General features: G+C 43.0%; 1 protein-coding gene and 1 long non-coding RNA gene across 10 annotated transcripts in view; one reads left to right on the top strand and one right to left on the bottom strand.

Annotated features, from left to right (window-relative positions):
- Positions 1 to 10,931, bottom strand: part of LOC105475214 (microtubule associated serine/threonine kinase family member 4) — a 577,292-nt gene extending 566,361 nt beyond the window's left edge. For 4 of the 8 annotated variants that reach the window (XM_071098847.1, XM_011730298.3, XM_011730297.3 and 1 more), the window contains exon 1: positions 10,241 to 10,912. In XM_071098847.1, coding sequence (XP_070954948.1) covers positions 10,241 to 10,624 — 384 coding nt within the window. In that variant the 5' untranslated portion in view covers positions 10,625 to 10,912. Of the gene's footprint in view, positions 1 to 1,805; positions 9,360 to 10,240 lie in introns of those variants that run through there. The other 4 variants (XM_011730296.3, XM_011730295.2, XM_024790799.2 and 1 more) reach the window with 3 other exon arrangements.
- On the top strand, positions 9,357 to 20,485 carry LOC105475212 (uncharacterized). 2 transcript variants are annotated; one of them, XR_003016513.2, is made up of 6 exons: positions 9,357 to 9,561; positions 14,646 to 14,851; positions 18,061 to 18,089; positions 18,700 to 18,872; positions 19,333 to 19,367; positions 19,472 to 20,485. It is a non-coding gene; the product is annotated as an uncharacterized lncRNA (long non-coding RNA). The 2 variants fall into 2 exon arrangements; XR_983213.3 differs by lacking the exon at positions 9,357 to 9,561 and adding an exon at positions 11,952 to 13,306.

A 20,485-nucleotide genomic window follows, 5' to 3' on the forward strand; every position in this document is an offset into this window, starting at 1 on the left:
TCCTCCGCAGGGATTGGGAGGTGAGACAGTACCCTCAACACTTGCTAGGGATACTGACAGAGACATACCAAATAATTGTGAAGGAATTAAAGCAGAACGTATAAGTAATCCATATTTTCCTACATAAGCATTATCTGAAAGGTAGAATTCATGAGTAAGGGTCCTTGTGAGAATTCCTGTCAAGAATATATATATAGACCTTAATGTTATCTCCACCAAAAAAAAAAAAAGGGGGGGGGGGAGCCAGGCACAGTGGTTCATGCCTGTAATCCCAGCACTATTGGGAGACCAAGGCAGGCAGATCACCTGAGGTCAGGAGCTCGAGACCAGCCTGGTCAACATGGTGAAGCCCCGTCTCTACTAAAAATACAAAAATTAGCCAGGCATGGTGGCACATGCCTGTAATCCCAGCTACTCAGGAGGCTGAGGCATGAGAATCACTTGAACCAGGGAGGCAGAGGTTGCAGTGAGCCGAGATCGTGCCACTGCACTCCAGCCTGGGTGACAGAGACTCTGTCTCGAAAAAAAAAAAAAATGGTAAACATGTGAGGTGATGGATATAATTTGCTTGACTTAATCATTTCATTTCACAATGTATACATATCAGAATATCGTGTTGTATACCATAAATATATACATTTTTGTCGATTATACTTTAATAAAGCTGGGGGGACAGGAAGAATAGGTGCCTATTGACAAATCAGAAAACCACCAATTATCAAGTCTGTCAAAAGAAAAATGTCAATCAACAGTTTCTAAAAAAGTGTAGAGTGATGAAAACTAAGTTTTAAAGGTTATATTTTATAGCAAGAGGCAAACAAAAAAACTGGAGCTAAGAAGGACCTCTTATTTCATCACAGATAAGGATCAGAGATGCTAATAACTTGCCTAGCAAGAAGCCAAGGCAGGAGTTCAGATTTCCCAATTTCCAGGTCAACACTTTCACTACTGATGAAATTCCTGCAATCCATTTCCACTCACAGCAGCATTACCCTGAGAACTGAGTACAGTAATTATTAAAGTGTTAATAATTACTATTAACACATTAAAGCCTGCTATCAATACTTCATCAGAAATCAAAATAATTCCTTTTAACATGAATAAGAACAAGAACAAGAATAAGAACAAGGAATGACAGGTAACCTGATAAACAGAAACTGGTGATTCAGAAATAATATTAAAAGAATATAAAACGGTATGATTTTAGCAGGTTACAAAATTGTCATTGTTGTTACTCTACTAGCATAACTCTTCCCAAGTAGTCTTACCTGATAATTCTAAAACTGTTGCCCTCAGGCTGCTCACACACTTAGGCTAAGCTTTCTCTAGGTAGAAATGTTTTAATGTCAAAAGTGGAAATCTTGAAAACAAAAATAAAATTGAAGTTTCTAAGGAGAAAAATCAAGAGAGTTCAAAGCTGTAATTTCCCTTTAATCCCTTGTCCTCTGAAAAGGGAACCTGCACCGTGGCGAGAACCCACCCATCACCGTGGATTAAAGCTGACCCTCAGAGCTCTTACAGGCTCTTTGGGGACTATCTCACTCCCCAAGCAACAATAACCCAGGGCAGCCATTTAGGGAAACTTGATCAATGACTGTAGAACAAATAACCAAGTAATTCCAAGGAAAGAAAAAAGTACGTGAATTAAAATTTACCAATGTAGTATTTTGAACAGTAAAGTACCAAAATGTAAGGCAAAGGGAGTCTTACTTGACAAGTAATTTTCCTCTCATTCGCTCTCCTGCTCAGGCACCCTCAGTTTTTAAGCTCAGGTTGCACAGACTTAACAGGACGCTTCTACTTACCAGTCTGCTAAGAGCCACAAGGACAGGAAAGTCAACATTTTCTTGGGTTTTCCAGGTATATATTCTACTCATTTAGGATGTCTGAAACCCTTCTCCTGAAGTAAAACCTTTCTGTATTTCTTTCTCTGGGGCTGAGTTTTCCTCTAGAGCAATCCTCCCCTCCTCTTCTTGGCTGCGTCTAAGTATCCTCAGAGCCACTCTTAAGACGAAGCCTAGGTGAGGGCTCAGGTTATTTCAATAAAGCCACTCCAGCTAAAAGTATGTGAGTAAAAAGCAAATTTTGTGAGTTTGTCTTGTGTGGGAGCTAGATATACTTACAGGGAACTAATTTATTTCATAAACTAATTTGTGGAATTAGTCATTGAACTTTTATACACAGAACAGATTTCATCACAACTTCATTCCATTTCAATACCACAATGCAATTTCGCTGCCTATGACTGCCCTAAGAAGTGATTTCAAATGTGAGGATTTTGTGAATGTCAGTCTCGGTGACTGTGTACACCAACATAATAGTTTAGCTTCCAATTTTAACCCAATTTAACTGAGTTTCCCTACCACTGATGAGGCCCTGGGGCCCTTCCTGCATTACAGCAGGTACATCTATCTCTGTATGAAGAAATGCCTGAAAAGAAAAATGTTAAGAAAGAAATCTGAGATTATTTTTGTTAGACAAACACAAAAAGGCACAAAATCACCAGCCGGAAAGCAACACACCTAACTTCTCAGCTTATTTAAAAAAAAAAAAAAAAAAAAAAAAAAAAAGAGCTAGCCAAGTTCTAAGGAAGATGCCAAAAGACCAACATCTGATGTGAGTTTAACGGACAGTCATCCACCCACACTAAATTGGGTGCACTTGCGATCTTGCTGACCACTGAAAACACTGCAAAAGCACAAACCAAGAACATTAAAATTAAATCTTCATTTTCCACATGATAGCCTAGAAAATTAGTTAAGAAAAGAAGTTCAATTTGTCAGTATTCCATCTTCCCTCCCACCTACCATCATTCCCCCTTCCCCAGTATCATTACAAAGCATTTGGACTGAAAGGTTCAGTGGAAGTAAGTATCATAATCAAAATTATATCGACTGTGTCTGAGAGGGGAATTGATGGGCTGGCAAGAGTACAGGCCTAGGATACAAATTTATAAGCTGTCTCGCAGACACGTGTCTAGTTATGAATTCAAATCATTAAATAAGCAGTGACCGTTTTTCATTAAGGGAGGCTGGAACAGCCACCAGGAATTTCGCACAAGTTCCATAAACTTAAATGTGACTTCAGAGTATGTGTCTGTACCAAGGACCACAGTCCTGAACCAGCATTTTACATTTAGGGCCTGGCTTTCTCTCCTAACCCTGGAAGCACAGGTGACTATATCCAATCCCTCCAAGGAATTCTGAACCAGGTGAGAGGGCGATGAGAGAAGGGTGGAGAAAGGGAGAAACACAAATGCACAGAAGCTGTTGGTGAAACCGACTTCTGCTTAATTTTGTATTTTGGTATGCTTTAACCTAAAATAACATCACCAAATAAGAAGCCAGACAAAATACTGGACACATGAAAGAGAACAAGATCCTTTGAACGAAATGATTCAAAGTTGTGTAAACGTCAGCCTGAACAAGTGCACAGAGCAGAACACCAGTTGTCTGGAAGAGAAGTGAACTGCAATCACTGCACCAGCTTGAGTTATATCAAAAGGGCTACTAGGTTATTTGCATTTTTGTCTTAAAAACCAAAATGTTTATACTGTTCGAAGGGGACAAAACAGAATTTGTGTTGGGTAATCTGCATAGAGGAGTCCTTGCATTTTTGAAAGTTCTATTGCATTCCTAACAGATTTCCCTTCTGAGAAGTTGGGATGGCTGCACACCATCTGCCTTGCCCCATCTTTCACACTTATATGAACCAAGGTTGACTTCCAGACAATCCCCTGCTTTCCTTCCTACTCCTTTCTCATCCCCCAAATCATTATTCTAGGAAGCTGACATGAAGTACATGGTCATGTCACCAGCCCCAGCACATGGTTGACACACTGCCTTCTGACTAAATCTCTGGGTGCAGCTAGTAATTTACATGTTCATAAAGTCTTGCAGAATATTATTTAATAACTGATCACTAAGAACAGGTTCCATGAGCAAAAGAGAAACGGTGTCTTAATAGAAGGGTTAATGAATCATATACCATAAAGCTTTGCTGTTAGTATCTCATAAGGAATGCTCTGCCCATGAAATTAAAAGGGATAACTGTTACATATCTACCTACTCATGAATGAAAGAGCCTGTCAGGACTACCAACAAAATATGCTAGAAGCATAATCCATCAGGGAAGGGACTTGTAGGTTTCCTGCTTATTATGTACCTGCCTATGGTGCTGATGGTACCAATACTCTGCCTAAACCAGGTTTTCCACACTCAGTAATAGTAGCAGATACCATTATGGAGTGCTTACTATGCACCAGGCATCATGCTGGGTACTCTACATAAAACATCTCATTAATCCTCATAATGACTGACCCTCACAAATAAAAACTACATGCCCATTTTACAGATGAGGAAACAGCCTCAGCAATAAGAACCTAGCCAAAGTCATCCAGCCTCTAAGTGGCTGAACCAGGATCAAAAGTCTGTGCCCTTAGTCACTACAGACCCTGACCTCCGAGCAGGGAAACACTGGCTGCTAGCTCTAAAGGGATGACAGAAAAGAACACAAGCCCTTTCTGGCAACACTATAGAAGGTAAGCACATAATCAGAAAACACACAGGGTGGTTTGCATCTAAAACATACAATCATCTCTTCTAAGATGCACACCCCTTGGCCCTCACTCAGCTTTCTCTAAGGCCAAGCCACCAGGTCATGGATCCTTCTCACTGTGGGCCACATCCTATAAGGATTCTTTTTCCAGTTTATCATCTTTATGCCCCACTTCCATGCCCTTCCTTACAGAGCCAAACTAGAAAAAAAAAAATTCACCTGGATTCCTGCACTGTATCCACTAGGTCTGAGTGGATAGCCTTTGTCACAGGCTCTAAAACACTGGCAAAATGTAAGTATGTGACATTCCCTGGAGTACCTCAGACCAGAGGTGGAAAGGGTAAAAGCCTTCGTTCTTTGGTAGTGACCCTTTCCTCTTTAGGAAAATCCAAGAAAGACTCTGGTAATGCGTGTTAGTACACAAACCCCACACTTCCTGTCAACAGAGAGGTACAACCTCAGACCTCCTCCCCTCATGCTCACCCCAGGTAAATCTGTCCCTGAAGTTTACTCTGGAAATGAGCATTTGCAAGGCCCTCTCCTCACTCTCCCATCATGGCAATGAAGTTTTTCCTTCAATACTAGAGTTACAATGGCATTGCAGTGAAAAGTAACATTAATATTAACACTAAGATGTTCTCTTCAACAGATCAAAAGTATTTCATATGTATGTATTTTCATATTGTATTTCATATGTATTCATATGTATGTATTTCATAGGTATATGTATATACTTGGAGTACCTAAGCTACTAGGGATGACCCCATCTCACCCCCATACAATTTACTAAAGGGACATCTTCTCAGGTTATCAATTCCAACTCTGGAACAATTAGGCTATATCAACAGCTACCAGCAGGTGGGCTTCATACTTCCTGACCCTCCCAAAATACAAATCTGATCATGTCACTTCCTTGCTTCAAATCCTTCAATGGTTCCCACTGCCTTTGGAATAAAGTCCAGACAGCTCTGTATGACCCGGCTGCTGCTTCTCTATCAAATGTCATGAGATGTCATGCTCTTCTCTCCTCCACATCTAACAACTCAGAATCCTCTCAGAGCTATGGACCCATGCTCTCTCCCGCTTCAGGGCCTCCTGCTACCTGGATCACACCTATCCCTTCCCTTGCCCTCCCCCACCTAACTCCTGCTCATCCTGGGGGTCTCAGCTTACAGATCACTTCCTCAGTGACTCAGTCCTGAACACTAGACTCAGTGAGTTACAAGTGTGGCCACATGCTACCTCACAGCCTGTTCCCTATTTGCCACTTTTTGAAGCCAATTAATTCATAGTCATGTATTTAGTTACTATCGCCCTTACTAGAGTTGAAGCTTCCTGGGGTCAAAACCATCTCTGTGCCCAGGACAATGTCTCAGAGTCAGACTCAATACATTTTGGTTGACTGATTTTCTGATCCTGTGGCTCTTACTGAATTTGGTCCAAAAGTAGACTAAATAATAAATATGCCAAGATTTATGCACTACTTCTCTTTTAGAATTATGTAGCTTCTGTGATTAATAAAATATAAATTCAATGAAAAGCTTTGCTGAATTCCTGCTTGCTTTTTGCTATTTAATGTCTTAACCAACAAACACCAGAAACTCATCTACTGCATTAGTACCACATGGGAAACCCCCACCCCATACACACATCCAAAATATTAAAAGCAGTCCTCATGCTCATATACCACTTAATAGAACAATTTAAAGTTATCCTATCACTGTAAGCCTATGTTAATAAGAGAAACCGTTTCCCATCTTATACCAACAAAATAAGTCCCTTAGTGTAGCAGAGTATAAATAGGTTGTCTCTTGTTGACTTGGAAATCCTTTTAATTACTAAGCCCTTTTCTGCCATTCTAAGGCTCCCTGCATGTTTCAAGTTCTAATAAACACAGTGAAAAGGAGAGTCAGTAACAGTTAATATACAAGTCTCTTCAAAAGAATTCTGAGTGGAACCTCAGTGATTTGACTTGGTTCAAAATTTACCTGGAAAAACCATTCGTTTCTCACTGTGATCCACAAGGTTTCTCTTGATAAGAGATCTAGAGGTTTGTATATCGTAATTCACAACAGACAAAATAAATGAATACACATACACACCCTTCAATCAAATGTGCAACTATTTTCATAGATGCCATTTTTTCTCATTCATTCGACAAATATTTACTGAGCCCCTACTAATATATTAACCGTACCATGCTAGGCACGCAAAGACAAAATTCCTGCCCTTGGCCAGTTTGTGGAGACAGTTACCAAACAGCACCCAAGTACTTTCTTAAAGTCTTCACAGGGTGTTTTGGGAAAGGACAAGGCAGAATGCCTAAAGGCAAATCTCAGAGATGTTGTCAGGGGAACAGTCCTTCAATCCAGACAGTGTTAACTCTCAGAAATGAGTGTGCTACCTCCTCAACACACACGGACCCCAAATTCAAAGGCTTGGGGAAAGAGAAGAAGTCAGATACAGTTTTCTTAAACAAAAGTCATGCTGTATGTCTAGCTGTCATGTGTTTGACATAAAAGCTACCATTACTGTCACATTAAACTACTGTTTTTAAGACACCAAAAGCTTAAAGGGCAGACTTAAGTGTGTGAGACTTCGTAAGTTTATACAATTGTTGACAGTAAGATAAAGTAAAAAATAGGTCAAACTCTGTTGACATTACTAAATACATTCAAAACAGTTTTAACAAGTTTGCCAAAGAAATTAGCACTGCCATAATATACTAGAAACTTGAATTTTGCTGCTCTTCAAAATGTGATACAATAAGTTATGGTAAAAAAAAAAAAAAAAAAAAAAAACCTTTGGAAATAATCAATTCCCCAAGCTAGGTATAACAATTTTAAATGAACCTCATTCCATTTTTTGAGTTGTGCACAAGTCTTTTAATGCTTTATACTCAGTGCCTTTCTACAGTATAACATTACACTCACATTGCCTTGTCACAAAACAACTGGAGACAAATAAAAACTGTTTCCCGGTTTATTCCCATTTTATGAGTATAAGCTAAGTAGACATAGCCTCCGATTCTCTGAAAGTAGGTAGCACATAAGTTATGCATCAGTAAAATAACAGGATAACCCAACTTTGTATTCCTACTTTGCAAAATGTCATCGAAAGTGAACTTTAAAAATACTGACTAACAGTTACTTGGCATTTGATGCTATATGTCAGTTACTGTGCTAGGATTAAATTAGATAGCATGTGTAAAATGCCTAACTCTATTGCTATTATTCCCACTGAAGGCAGGAAAGCTGAGATTTGCAGAAGTTGAATGGTCCACAATCCCACAACTGTCAAGGTGGCAGAGCTAGAAATCAAACCCACGTCTTTCCACTAAACTGAGTGCTTATCACCTGGCATTCCCGAATCCTCTGGTGCTTTTTGAGGAGAGGGGCAAAAGAGTTTTCGTTTGCTCCTTAAAGAGACCCACAAGCCCACAAACAGTGAAGACCCCCTGCCCCATACCATCGCCAGTGTAAGAACCAGAAAATGCACACTGGACCTCAGCCCCTTTCGCTAAGACTATCACTCCTCTACTACACAAGAGGGGGAAAAACTACATGGTTTGGTTTTCATTGCACTTTAAAATTATCAGAGCAAGTCAAGATTTTGCTCCTAGGCAATTTCCAGCATCCCATGCCACAGGTTAAGTTACATAATAAATTGCAATACTGTATCAGTTTACATGCAATTCTGAGATTTCACAAATAGTGACCCATGTTATTTAATCATTCCACTTTCCAAAATGTGTTTCAATCAACCAATTCTCACTGCACTGCCTGTGAAATAAGTTATCATATCCACTTCCAACAAAGCAAAGCACTGTCACCCTGAGGTCAGGCAATAAATCAGCGACAGAATGGGGATCAGAAGTTCCCCGACATCCCTCCCCTCCACCTGCAAGACCATGTCATTTACCATGGAGCACCCTCCTAGCTAAATAGAAAACATAAAGCAACTAACTACTCTCTTGTCTACCAGCAGCAATACTGAATCCGGATCTACTGGTGAATCATTAAGTTAGGGTACACCCCCAGCTTCCCAGTGCCAGTGTGCCCATCTCTAGAAGTGGAGGCAGAAGTTAAGGGGCAAACACGTGGCACATGCCTCGCATCTTGAAAGGGAGATGTAATCAGGGAGGAACGCTGGGACAGTACAGAGTTTGATCATCTCTGCTAGGATGTAGCTCTGTGGTGGGTGAGGCACGCAGCAAACTCCTGACATCCCACCGCTAGGATCGATTTGGAACCAACGATTCATCTGAAATTCCTGATTCGAAACAGGAGTATGAGTGTAAAAATGAACTTTACCTTGAAGTTCCTCCTTTTACAGATTATAAAACTGAACCTCAGAGGAGTGAAACAATATACCCAAGGTCTCACAGTTCAGTAGCAGAGGCAGTTCTAGAGAGCAGGCCTGCAGACACTTATCCAGGATCCTTGCAATGGGGGCTTAGAGGAATTAGGGAATGGGTCATGGTTACTGCAAGTGGCTTGGCCAAGAACCAGCTAAGCAGCCAAGGCTTGTTCCATCTCTGCCAGGCTAGGACTCGTCTCCTCTCAACCTTGTGCCAGATCCAGTTTTTGCTTCCAGGCTGGGGGCCCTGGGGACTACTGCCAGGGCATTGGCCTCTGATTGCTTACTCTAAGGGACAAAGGCAAATATTTACTAAAGCTAAACCCATCCAAGATGAGGAAAATACAACACTGGCACTCAGGAATTAATTTCACAATAAGTCTATGTTAGGGTGATGTTTTATTTGTGGCCCTGCTTGATCAAGATGACTTCCCCACAAGAAACGTCCAAAGCAAACTTTTTTTTGAGACTGAGTCTGGCTCTGAGACATGAAATTGTACGCTTCTTTAACTGTCCTTTAAAAGCAGAAAATAAGCCAGAGTCCTATGCTTAGTGTGTCAGGAAGCGACCCACAAGTTCTGGAGGAACATCCTTCCAGGAAACTGGGCAGATACAGATCCCCCACACCGCTCCGCCCCGCAAAAGGTAAGACGATCCGTACTCGGTTTGGTGACAAGCGTTCATCTGGACACGCTGGAAACAAGTCTGAACGGGAGCTGCAGGCGCGCACGCCCGCGCCGCAGAGGGAGCGCGGGTAGTCCTCTTCTCCCAGAGGACCGACGCTGTGGGGACGCGCCAAAATCACCCGCGGGTGATCCCAGGGGGCTGGCGCCACTGAAACCCCCGCGTGCAACTCCGCGGCTACCACTGCTCCCCACCACCACCAGCTCCTGTCCCCAAGGCACCATTTCTCCCCCTCAACTCCCTGCCCCTCGGCCCAAGTGCTTTGGTGGAAAACAACGCCCACTTTGGAGAATCGGAGCTGAGTTGTGGGGACACGCCAGGTGTCCAGATCGCATCCACTCACAGATCGACCAAGGCAGATGACAGACGCGAAGGAGTTTGCTTCTCTGACATTTTAAAAACACACCATCGGCAGCACATGGAGACACACACACGGGGGTAACAACCACAGGGAAGTCAATAACCCACAGCGGGGCTCCTTAACTGTCGTTGCCCCGGGCTCGGGGCAGAGCGCTTGGGGTCCCTCCCTATCTTCCGGCCACAGCGCTCTCCCGACCACCGCCTGCGCGCGGGATGGGAAGCTGGGGTCGCCCGGCTGCCGGGACCCAGAGGGGACGAGCTTGGGAAAGGCAGGGCCCACCTCCTCGTCCTGCTCCTCCTGGGACGCGCTGCTGCCCCGGGGCGCGGGCGGCACAGCTCCTCCGGGGGGCGGCGGCGGCAGCGCAGGGACTCCGCGCTCGAGCAGCACGCGTGCCGGAGCCCACGCGGCTGGCGGCCGGGCGCCCAGGGCGCCTCCCGACAACGGCGGCGGCGGCTGCGGCGGCGGCGGCTGCTGCTGCTTTCTGGAGAAGCCGCCGGGCTCCCCTTCCTCCGACAGAGTTTCTGAGCCCGAGGAGGACTCGGCCGAGGAAGCACCCGGAGAGGACGCGGCGCCCAGCGCAGAGGCTGGAGTCCGGCTGCCGTGGCCACTGCAGCCGCGGGGCACCGGCTCCGGCGCCTCCGAAACTTTCTCCCCCATTTCCATGTCTGGCCCAAAGTGCCTCCCGAGCGGCGGGGGCGCGGCGCGCACTCAGCGCCTCCCGGGGAAGACGCGGGTTCCTTCCTGGGCTCAGGCTCACTGGCACTGCCGCTCCCGGACTTCAGGGAGCCCCGCCGGCGACTACATGGCAGCGACGGGGCCGCACGAGCCCGCTGCTAAGTTCACAGCCGCCCGGGCCTGGGGGCAAACGGGGGCTACCGCGCACGGGGACATGCCCGCTCGGGTCCGCGATCTGCGCTCCACGGTACTCCAGCTCCGCGCCCGAGCCGCCGGGACTGCGGCTTCTGCAAAACCTGCCTCCGGGACGGAGCGAGGAGACTGGCAGCACGCGGAGCCAATGGCAGGGCAGGCGCGCCGATGGGCGGAGGCTGCGACGCCCCCGGCCATGCGGGCCTCAGGTAGGGCAGGCGGGACCCGGAGCGGGCTGTGGTCCGGCTGGAACGCCTGGGCGCGGGGGCAGGGACCGGGCGGGGGTACCCGGAGGGTGGGGGCGGAGCCCAGAATCAGAGCCAAGGGCTGAGACTCCGAACTTAGCCGAGGAGTGACTGACCGTCCTTGGGACGTCAGAGGGAGACGGCGAGCGGATGGTGAGACCTTGGAGAAGAACTGGACTTTGTCTCCAAAAAGCGGAATCAAGAAAACGGACCAGAAGAAGGGGGGCTGTATAGGAAAAAAAGGAACCACACACACACAGTCACGCACGCACACGGACTCACCAGCGTGTTGGAGGAAAAGGGCAGAAACTTCTTGGTATAGTGAGCGGACCCAAAGGGGGGTGACCTCTAATCTCTGCTTTTCCGTTTAAGCTCTTTAGACCTCAATTTCCTCAACTGTAAATGGCTACATTACTGCTGCTCTTGTCTGGCTATGGGCAGGCTTAGAGCAAATATATTTGATGCATCAGCAGAGTGCCTGGCTTGGATACACGGAGAGTTTTTAAAAGACTATTTCCTAGGGCGGGCGCGGTGGCTCAAGCCTGTAATCCCAGCACTTTGGGAGGCCGAGACGGGCGGATCACGAGGTCAGGAGATCGAGACCATCCTGGCTAACACGGTGAAACCCCGTCTCTACTGAAAAATACAAAAAAAAAAAAAAAAAAAACTAGCCGGGCGAGGTGGCGGGCGCCTGTAGTCCCAGCTACTCGGGAGGCTGAGGCAGGAGAATGGCATGAACCCGGGAGGCGGAGGTTGCAGTGAGCCGAGATCCCGTCACTGCACTCCAGCCTGGGCGACAGCGCGAGACTCCGTCTCAAAAAAAAAAAAAAAAGACTATTTCCTGTCTTTATTTCTGTTTGTAAACTAAAAAGTTAAGTCTGAGACTTGAACCTTTTGATAGGGAGGAAAATAACAAAGTATGTTCTTGTATTTAATTAGGACCAAGCTCTGTGGTCCTACTCATTGTCTGTCTCAGTATGATCAGCTAAGCAGAGGATGAAAAGGATTCACCTTCCAATGTACGTTCTCCTAGCCCTGGGTTGTAAACCAACAGGATAGAAGGCAGGTTGCTTCATTTTCCTTACTTCTAAGAACCAGGAGAAAGAACTTTACTAAAGGTACCAGTAGAATACCCTTAAGGCCTTCCCTGGGGCTGGAGGATGCTGCTTGTCCGGTGACTGGAATTTCCTTGGAAGCCAGCTCTCAGCTCAGCAGTGGGAAATAAATGATTCCCCGCTTGCCCTCAGCTGTAGTCCCATTCTGAGCTCTGGCACAGTGACCTAGGATATAAATTCAACCGCCTTAGTTCCATGTATGTTGATTGAGATGTGTGCCAGGTGCAGGGGATACAAAGATTAGTAAGTCAGGTCCCCTGCCCTTGAGCAGCTTATGGTCAAGCGAGAGATTGATACTGCGTTATATAGCTCCATTCTCCATTTTAGAACCTGTGATAAGTGATACAGGAAAAATGCGTGTGGGAGAAGAGGAAAGAGTTACAGAAAAACAGTAGCAGGTCCTTGAGCATCTTAGATTGCTCTTTGTCAGCGCAGCCTTGCCAAAGGTCCTTAAGAACTGGAGGACCCTAATTGAAAGCCCCTTCAGCTAGTGAGCCTTTCATGCTATCATAGTATTTACAAGTGATACATCACACGGAGGGCTTCGTCATATTGGACAGCAACGTTTGTCCTGATCAGTTTCCTCCCCTCAAGATGAAGGGGAAGGAAATATGTCTATCTTGCTTCAGACAGCCATACTGCAAAATGGAACCCAGCTGTCATGTGTGATGCTTCTGAATTGTCCACAGGGATATGAAGACCTACTGAGGCAAAAGGTCAAGTCTAGTGGCAGCTAAGTTGTGAGAGCAAGGCTGAAGAGAGAGCACAGTGGGGCAGTCCGAATTTAACCCGGGCCTCACAATTACTTTCCTATTTAGGAGTTCTGGTCTTCATCTGAGCCCTTACATGGTTGATTCACCAGAGCTGAACTGAAATGACAATTTCAGCCATGCACATAAAAGAAGAGGAGGAGTTGCTTTTCAGTACATAGGGAAATAAGAAGCAAGGTCATGATCTGAATAATCGACAGCAAGAATGACAATAGTTATTATCGCCTGAGTCCTCTGCATCTTCTCTGGATGGTCTTATTTAATCCTGGCAACAACCTTGCGAAACAGATTCTATTAGTCCCGCTTTATTGATTAAGAAACTGAGGATCTGCAAAGGTCACACGGCAAGTAAGCAGTGGAGCTGTGGTTTGGAACCCAGCAGTCTGGTTCCAAGGCTCTCTTTCCTAGGCATTCTAGTATTAATACAATGCCATTCAAAACAGACAGTTTTTTCAAATATATATTTATATACTATATTATAAATATCCATGGGGAAGAAACTTTGCTGTATTGATTCAATATGTAAAAGAAAATACTTGAGGAACATATTTGTTTTTCTCACAAACATTTTTTTATTATACTTTAAGTTCTAGGATACATGTGCACAATGTGCAGGTTTGTTACATATGTATACATGTGCCGTGTTGGTGTGCTGCACCCATTAACTCGTCATTTACTTTAGGTATATCTCCTAATGCTATCCCTCCCCACTCCCCCCACCCCACGACAGGCCCCTGTGTGTGATGTTCCCCTTCCGGTGTCCAAGTGTTCTCATTGTTCAATCCCCACCTATGAGTGAGAACATGCGGTGTCCCACAAGCATTTTTAAGGCACTTACTATGTGTCAGGCAGAATTTTAAGCACTTTAAAATGTTAATGTACTCAATTCTCGTATCAGCCCAATGAGGTAGCTACTATTACTATTCTTATATCATATTTGTGAAATGTTTGAAAACTGTGACAGAGAAGTTAAGTAATTCAGCTGAAGTCACACAGCTAGAAGCGATAGACCCAGGATTCAGATTTGAACATTTGGTCCCAGCATTTATGCTCTTAACCTCTACAGATCAAAGTCGAGTACTAGATCAGTATTTCTTGAACTTTTTAAATCTGAACCTCAAATAACTATGTTTCACACGGGAACTCATGACACATGCATACGTACAAATACAAATAAAATGTCATGAGACATTACTTACCCATCCTTTAAGCCATGTATCCTGAAATTCATATTTTATTGAAAATGAAGACGCTAGTTGTAGTCCACTAAATAAATTTCAAACTCTACTTCAAAATTTAAAGTTTAAAAGTGTACTTGTTCATCTCCACACCCTCCTGTGAGGGAAATAAACTGTAGTTCAGGCTAAGAGTATCCAGACCAGAACTGGGCCAACTCAGAGGATAACTATAAATAGAAGATGACCAGAGAGTCAGGATAGTTCCCCAAAAGTATCCTAGTTAGACCCATGGATAAATTTCCTGGAGTGTGGCCAAACCACTGGACCAAAGTCAGTTTTGATTTATCTAAATCCTGAAGTTCAACTTTCCTATCTTGTTAATTAAATAATAAATATTTTCCTCGGGTGTCAGAAATGTGCCTCCTCCAAGAGACCTTTTTATACATGTGTCTAGTGTTGAAGACTGTGGGACCAGAGGTGAGTGTGAAAGCACAGCTTTTTCTCTGCAGCGTCACCATAGGCAGGAGCCAGAAAAATAAAAACAACATCATCACAACTCCTGAAAAGCCAATCGTGTAGCTTCACATGACAGAACCAGACTAGCCTAAGGCAAGGAGAGACAAGGTCAGTGCACTCCAAGGCAATCAGTTTCCATGTGTTCTGTGAGACATGCTCCCAATGGGTTTGATACAAGGACAGCACCCCTGGGAATCTGGTAAGTATTCATTGTGTTTTGTGATTGAATGCCCCCCCTCTGGTTTCTATGTTGTTCTCAGAAGCAATGGGAGACATTTCCTCTGGGAGTCTCTGTTGTCTCTGCCAGTCTCTGCCATGTGGGTGAGGCCTGTTGTGAATGTCAGGCTGTCTCTGCCAGATGGAGGATGTTCCAGCACAAGTCATCATACCCTTAAGTCTACTCCCAGTGTCATGACCTTTCTCCCAAACATTAGGTTGGGAGGAAGATCAGTTGTCCTTCTTTCTTACATAGATGAAATTAGAACATCATGAACTCAGAACGAACATTTTTGCAAAATCACAAGTAAATATGTTTCTACTTAATGCACTAAAAATCCTGAATATCAGAGTATCTTTGAATTATGAAGATGATGATATTATCCAACTTTGGTAGGCTATTTTTATTATCATTATTAATGATGGATTTGCCTACTCCCCTATGACTAATAAAGTACAATTTCAAGACAAAGTAAACATCTATCAAAAGGTGGCTGTTGAGGTGTGCTAGATTGGGGTTTCTGATTTATACCCGAGGGTGTAGCATGATACAGACCAGGAAGTTTCTGATCATCCAGCCAGGAGGAAAAGCCCCCGAGCCTCTCAAGCTTTTGTTTGTATCTAAGGAAAGGAAGGGTTACAGTACAAAACTCCGGAAGATAAGTAGAAGAATGTTTAAATGATGGTCAAAAAGAACAGGGGAGAAAGAGGAATCATGTGAATTGCCACTGTTGGGTTCTCTGACCTAGGCGTTGAGAAGGATGGGAAACTAAGCTACGTTAGCAAATTAAAACAAGCCTGTAATGAACCAAAGAGGAATATGCTGCTGATCTGACCTCTCTGATCAAAGTTTCTGAATGCGTTGTATGTGGAACACTTGCATCAGATGGCCAGGGGAGTGGGAGATGCTGGTTTCCTGGCCCCACCCAAAGATCTGGGAATCTGTGTTTTTAAAAGACTACCCCAAAGAAGTATCAAGTATTCTGAGCCTTGAGTATTACTGAAGATGAGCCTAATTTGGAGATCAAAGAGACATTTTATGGGACAAATGTGCCTGGCTCTATAGAAAGAAGGTGGTTGGAATGATCTTGACTGCACCTTGTGTCTCTTCAGACCTGTTTCTTATTCTCCTAGAGACCAACCACCTTGAGGAGACAAAGACAGCTTAGCAGCTGGACAGGAATATGCATGCTGTAAAAACAGCTGGAAAAACTGAGCTAATACACAAAAAGAACTGAGGATCATGTTCCCTTGGGATTCTGTTTAAACAAAATACAAAATGGTGACCTATTTCCCACAGAAGACTCCAATCTTTTGCATTTGTCTTTCCAAAATGGATACTCACATCTGGGATTTTCTTGCTATGCTTTCAGCATGAAATGTTCTTTTATCACTTTTCATTTTTCCGAAAGATGTATTCAGTACTCTTTGCCTGTTGAGGAAATAGAAGACAGGCAAATACATTTACTAGCTTTTATTCATTAAGGAGGTTTGCTTTCTGAGTCATTTTCTATTTTCAATTCTTAGAGCAATCTCCTTGACTATCTATGCTATATGGCAAGTAGTTCTTTCTACCACTAATGCCAACTAATTAGAAAATAAAATGATGCTGAATAGTTAGCTAGCAAATAGTGAGTTTCTCTGCAGCCACAAGCCACTTTGCAACACTAGGAATACTTTTTAAGGCTTTTGGTACTTGAAGAAATACCATCTTCTAGCCCCTTTTTCCTCAGTGTGCGATCTGACAATGAGCAGACGTGGGAGCTTGTTAGAAGTGCAGAAACCTGGTCCCTGCCCCAGACCTACTCAATCAGTCTTAATAAGATTCCCAGGGGCTTCATAGACACATTAATGTTAGCAGAGAACCACTCTAGTCTAGTGATTTTTAAACTCAGCTGCACATTAGAATCACCGGTGGAACTTTTAAAACTACCTCCACCTGGGTCCCACCTCGAAGCTCTTCTGATTTGATTGGCTTGACTTGGGGTATGGACACTAGGATTTAATGACTTCCCCAGGTGGGAAGTGGTTGCTTTTAGGGCTGAAGCAGGTAAAATACAAGATAAGCCTCGAATAACTCATGGTGCACAAATTAAGGGAATGCTCAACAAAAGATGGGATCTTACTGAAAGAAAGCAGACACCAGTCTAAGGGAGCACTCAATGGCCAGAGCTGGAGCAATTTAAATAATAAATTCAAATTATAATAACAAACAAATAATGATAGCATTGGGTTTTAAGTCATAGACTAAAATAAATATCCATGAGTCCACACTCATATAAATAAATAATGAAATAGATTTTAAAGTAAGCAGAGGGAGCAGAGACAGCTCTTCCTCACAATAGAGTTCCAATTAATAAACATAGAAAAGAGGGAAATAGAGAACCACCATTAGGAGAACACCACAGCCATCATTGTTTTGGGTTGATGGAACCCAAAAATGTACATCAAAATTTGAGGGCAAAAGTCTGAGAAGAAAAGGATTTGCATAGACTTAAAATGCTTCCCTAACATACCAATACAAAGATAGTCACTTTACAATGAAAACCTTAGGAAACAGCAACTTAACCATAGAAACATCACTATTAATACATATCAACATCCTGAGCCCCTTACTATGATGCACAAGCTCACCTTTGTGGTATTCTTGACAAAAATACATAACTTCAATCATGAGAAAACACAGCAAACCCAAATTGAGGGGCATCGTACAGAATGACTGTTCTTAGTCTTCAGAAGTATCAGGGTTGTGAAAGATAATTAAAGTGTGATGAACCATTTCAAGAACTAAAAAGTAACACCTAAATACAATTTGGGATCTTGGATAAGATCCTGGAATTAAAAAAAAAAAAGTACATGAGGAAAAAAACAGCAAAAAATCTGTAGTTTACTAAATAATATTGTACCAATGCTAATTGCCTGTTCTTGATAATTATATTGTTATTATAATTATGTTAGTAGGAGAAGCAGGGTAAAGGGTACTAGGGAACTCCTTTTTTTTTTTTTTTTAACAACTTTTCTGAAGTCTAATTTAGTTTAAAATAAATAATTAAAATGCAAAAGTCCCTCGGTAATGCTGATGGTAGCCAAGATTGAGAACTACCACTTCAGCCCTCAGTGACCCCATTCCTCCCTTCCTCCTTTCTCCTTACACAAGGAAAATAATTTTTTTTCCTATCTTGCCTTCACCAGGTGGCCAAGCTTGGGTCGAGAACAACATTGTAAGTAGCAACATCACTGTTCAAAGCCAATATCCACCCAGGGAAATGTCCATGGATAGCACCATGAGAACCTCATACTCAAAGCATAAACATAATGGTAGACATATTTGGAATCTGGCTGCCTATATCCATTCTGTTTTCTTTTGGTGAGAACTTTCCAGTTTATTTTTAAGGAATTACATATTTCCTTTTGAGCAGTCTTCAACCTTTCAACCCAGGATTGGGCTATCTTTGGACTTTGAATCTTGAGAAAAATAACACAAGATCAGTGGTATCCAGACAAGACTATCAATTAGTTCCCATTAACCAGATCCAGAGCGGCTGTGGTTCCAGTACTTTTCCAAGTCATGTTCTCCAGCTTTTCCTTTAATTTTCTGAACTACCATTAAACTTCCTTCTGATTGAATTAGCTAAAGTCAGCAGTTGTTTGCCACCAAGGAACCCTAAGAAATACAGCTGTGCTGACCTGTATTTCCACCCAGTCCAGGTGGAAATAAGACATGTGAATGCAATCCAAAAGCTGTTAATAATATTAAACTTAATGATGTATTCCTGACCTTGGTAAGAGTGCCGTTTCCACCAAATTTTAGCAATCTTATTAACGTTTCAGGTATAAGAAGAAATCCCTCTTACTGGAGGTTAAACTACTTAAAAAAAAAAAAAAAAGAAAAAGAGTGCCCTGGCAGAAAAAAAGACCATTTCTTCTGGAAGAAACAGATCCGAGCACCACACTATGTTGGAGTTGTCTGTCTGTCTTCCTACTAGGTTATAAGAGTCTTGAGGGTAAGAGAGCATATTGCATCTTACTGATTCAGCATCTTATTTGCGCTACATATGGCATATGGTAGTTCATGATAAATACTTATTGAAGGAATTGAGACAATCGCTACCATGCAACTTTAAACCAGCTTTATTAAAAGTCTGTGTTTATCAAAAAATAAAAAGTTTAAGCATTGTATAGGCTGATCAAATGAACCCAAAATATTTTAGGAGGAAAAAAGCACCTGTTTAGTAAAGTGGCCTCATTCCTGAATAGTCCTTCATTTTAATAAAAATAATAATTGCATAGAACGCTTCCCTTCAAACCACTATTATTCTGTCATGCTTATAGTAGTTTCTTTGCAACTATTTGCCTTCCTAAAACATCCAAATTAGTAGGCACTGCTTGCATGAATATGGTGAATAGGGTAGAAGGAACACTTAAGGAGCTCTCAAGACTAAAGCTGCAAAATTCTTCTTGCAGGCATCCCAAAGACATCACTCAGGACATTGATCAAGGTGGGAAAAGTCTATGCCCCTTGTTTATAGAAAGCCCCATTCTTATGTAAATTTCACTCATGTAAGAATATTGGGATCCCTTATTACACTTATTCTTGTTGCAGAATTAACAAGGGAATTGTGGCAGGAGGAAGATCAAATGAAATGGTCGGACATCAGCATTATGAAAGTCAGGGTTCTTCATTGCCAGTCATGGAATCTATTCTATTTGGTTTAAATAGGAAGTGGATTATTAAAAGACATTAGAACGCTCACTGAGTCTTTGGAAGAAGTGAAGAAACAGGCTCTGGAGTGAGCTTCCACAGTCCGCAGAACCTCAATGCAGAAGTGGCAGGGAAGGAGATGGCTCTTCCTCACAATTCCAAAACCATGTTGGCTTTCCCACCATCTGTGCCTGCAGAATTGATGTCCTGCACCCCACCTGCTTCTTCATATGCATCACTTCTGTATCTGCATCTCTGTATATGCATCTGATTAGCAGAACCCAAGTCACATGACTGCACCCTGGCGGCAAAGAAACTGAGAAATGTGGGAGCTTTGCTTGCTATCTTGGGAAGATGGGATTCACACCACAGGGAACCATCATAATGTAGAAGGAGTATTAAAAGATTTGGCGAACAGGGTAAACTAAAATGATTTGACTTTAAAAGGCTCCAACCCTTGATTAATTGTACCAATCTGCCCTTAGCATAATGTTTTCAGCCATCAGGTAGATGTGGGCCTGAGCATCAGCTTCAGCATGCCTGCTCCAAACATTAGTCATTTCTCCACTAAATATCTCATCAGGGAAAAGAATTATCACGTACTAAACACATTCTATATGCTAGACACTGTACTAAATGCTTTATGTGCATTATGTATTTAATCTCCTCAATAACCCCACTTCAAGGGCATAATTCCCATTTTACAAGTAGAAAAATAAGTGCTGAGAAATTAAATAGTTTTTCTCAAAGTCACACAGTAAGATGGGGCAAAGATTTAATCCAAGGTCTCTCTCAAGTCCATGCTCTCCCTTCTGTATTGGGTTCTTAACCAAGATTTTCATGGAACCATGGAAGTGGCTTCAGGAGCCCGTGTGATTGTGGATGTGTATCTTTCTGGGGAGATCATGCACAGCT

The sequence above is a fragment of the Macaca nemestrina genome, chromosome 6 (assembly GCF_043159975.1).
Source record: "Macaca nemestrina isolate mMacNem1 chromosome 6, mMacNem.hap1, whole genome shotgun sequence".
Lineage (NCBI taxonomy): Eukaryota > Metazoa > Chordata > Mammalia > Primates > Cercopithecidae > Macaca > Macaca nemestrina.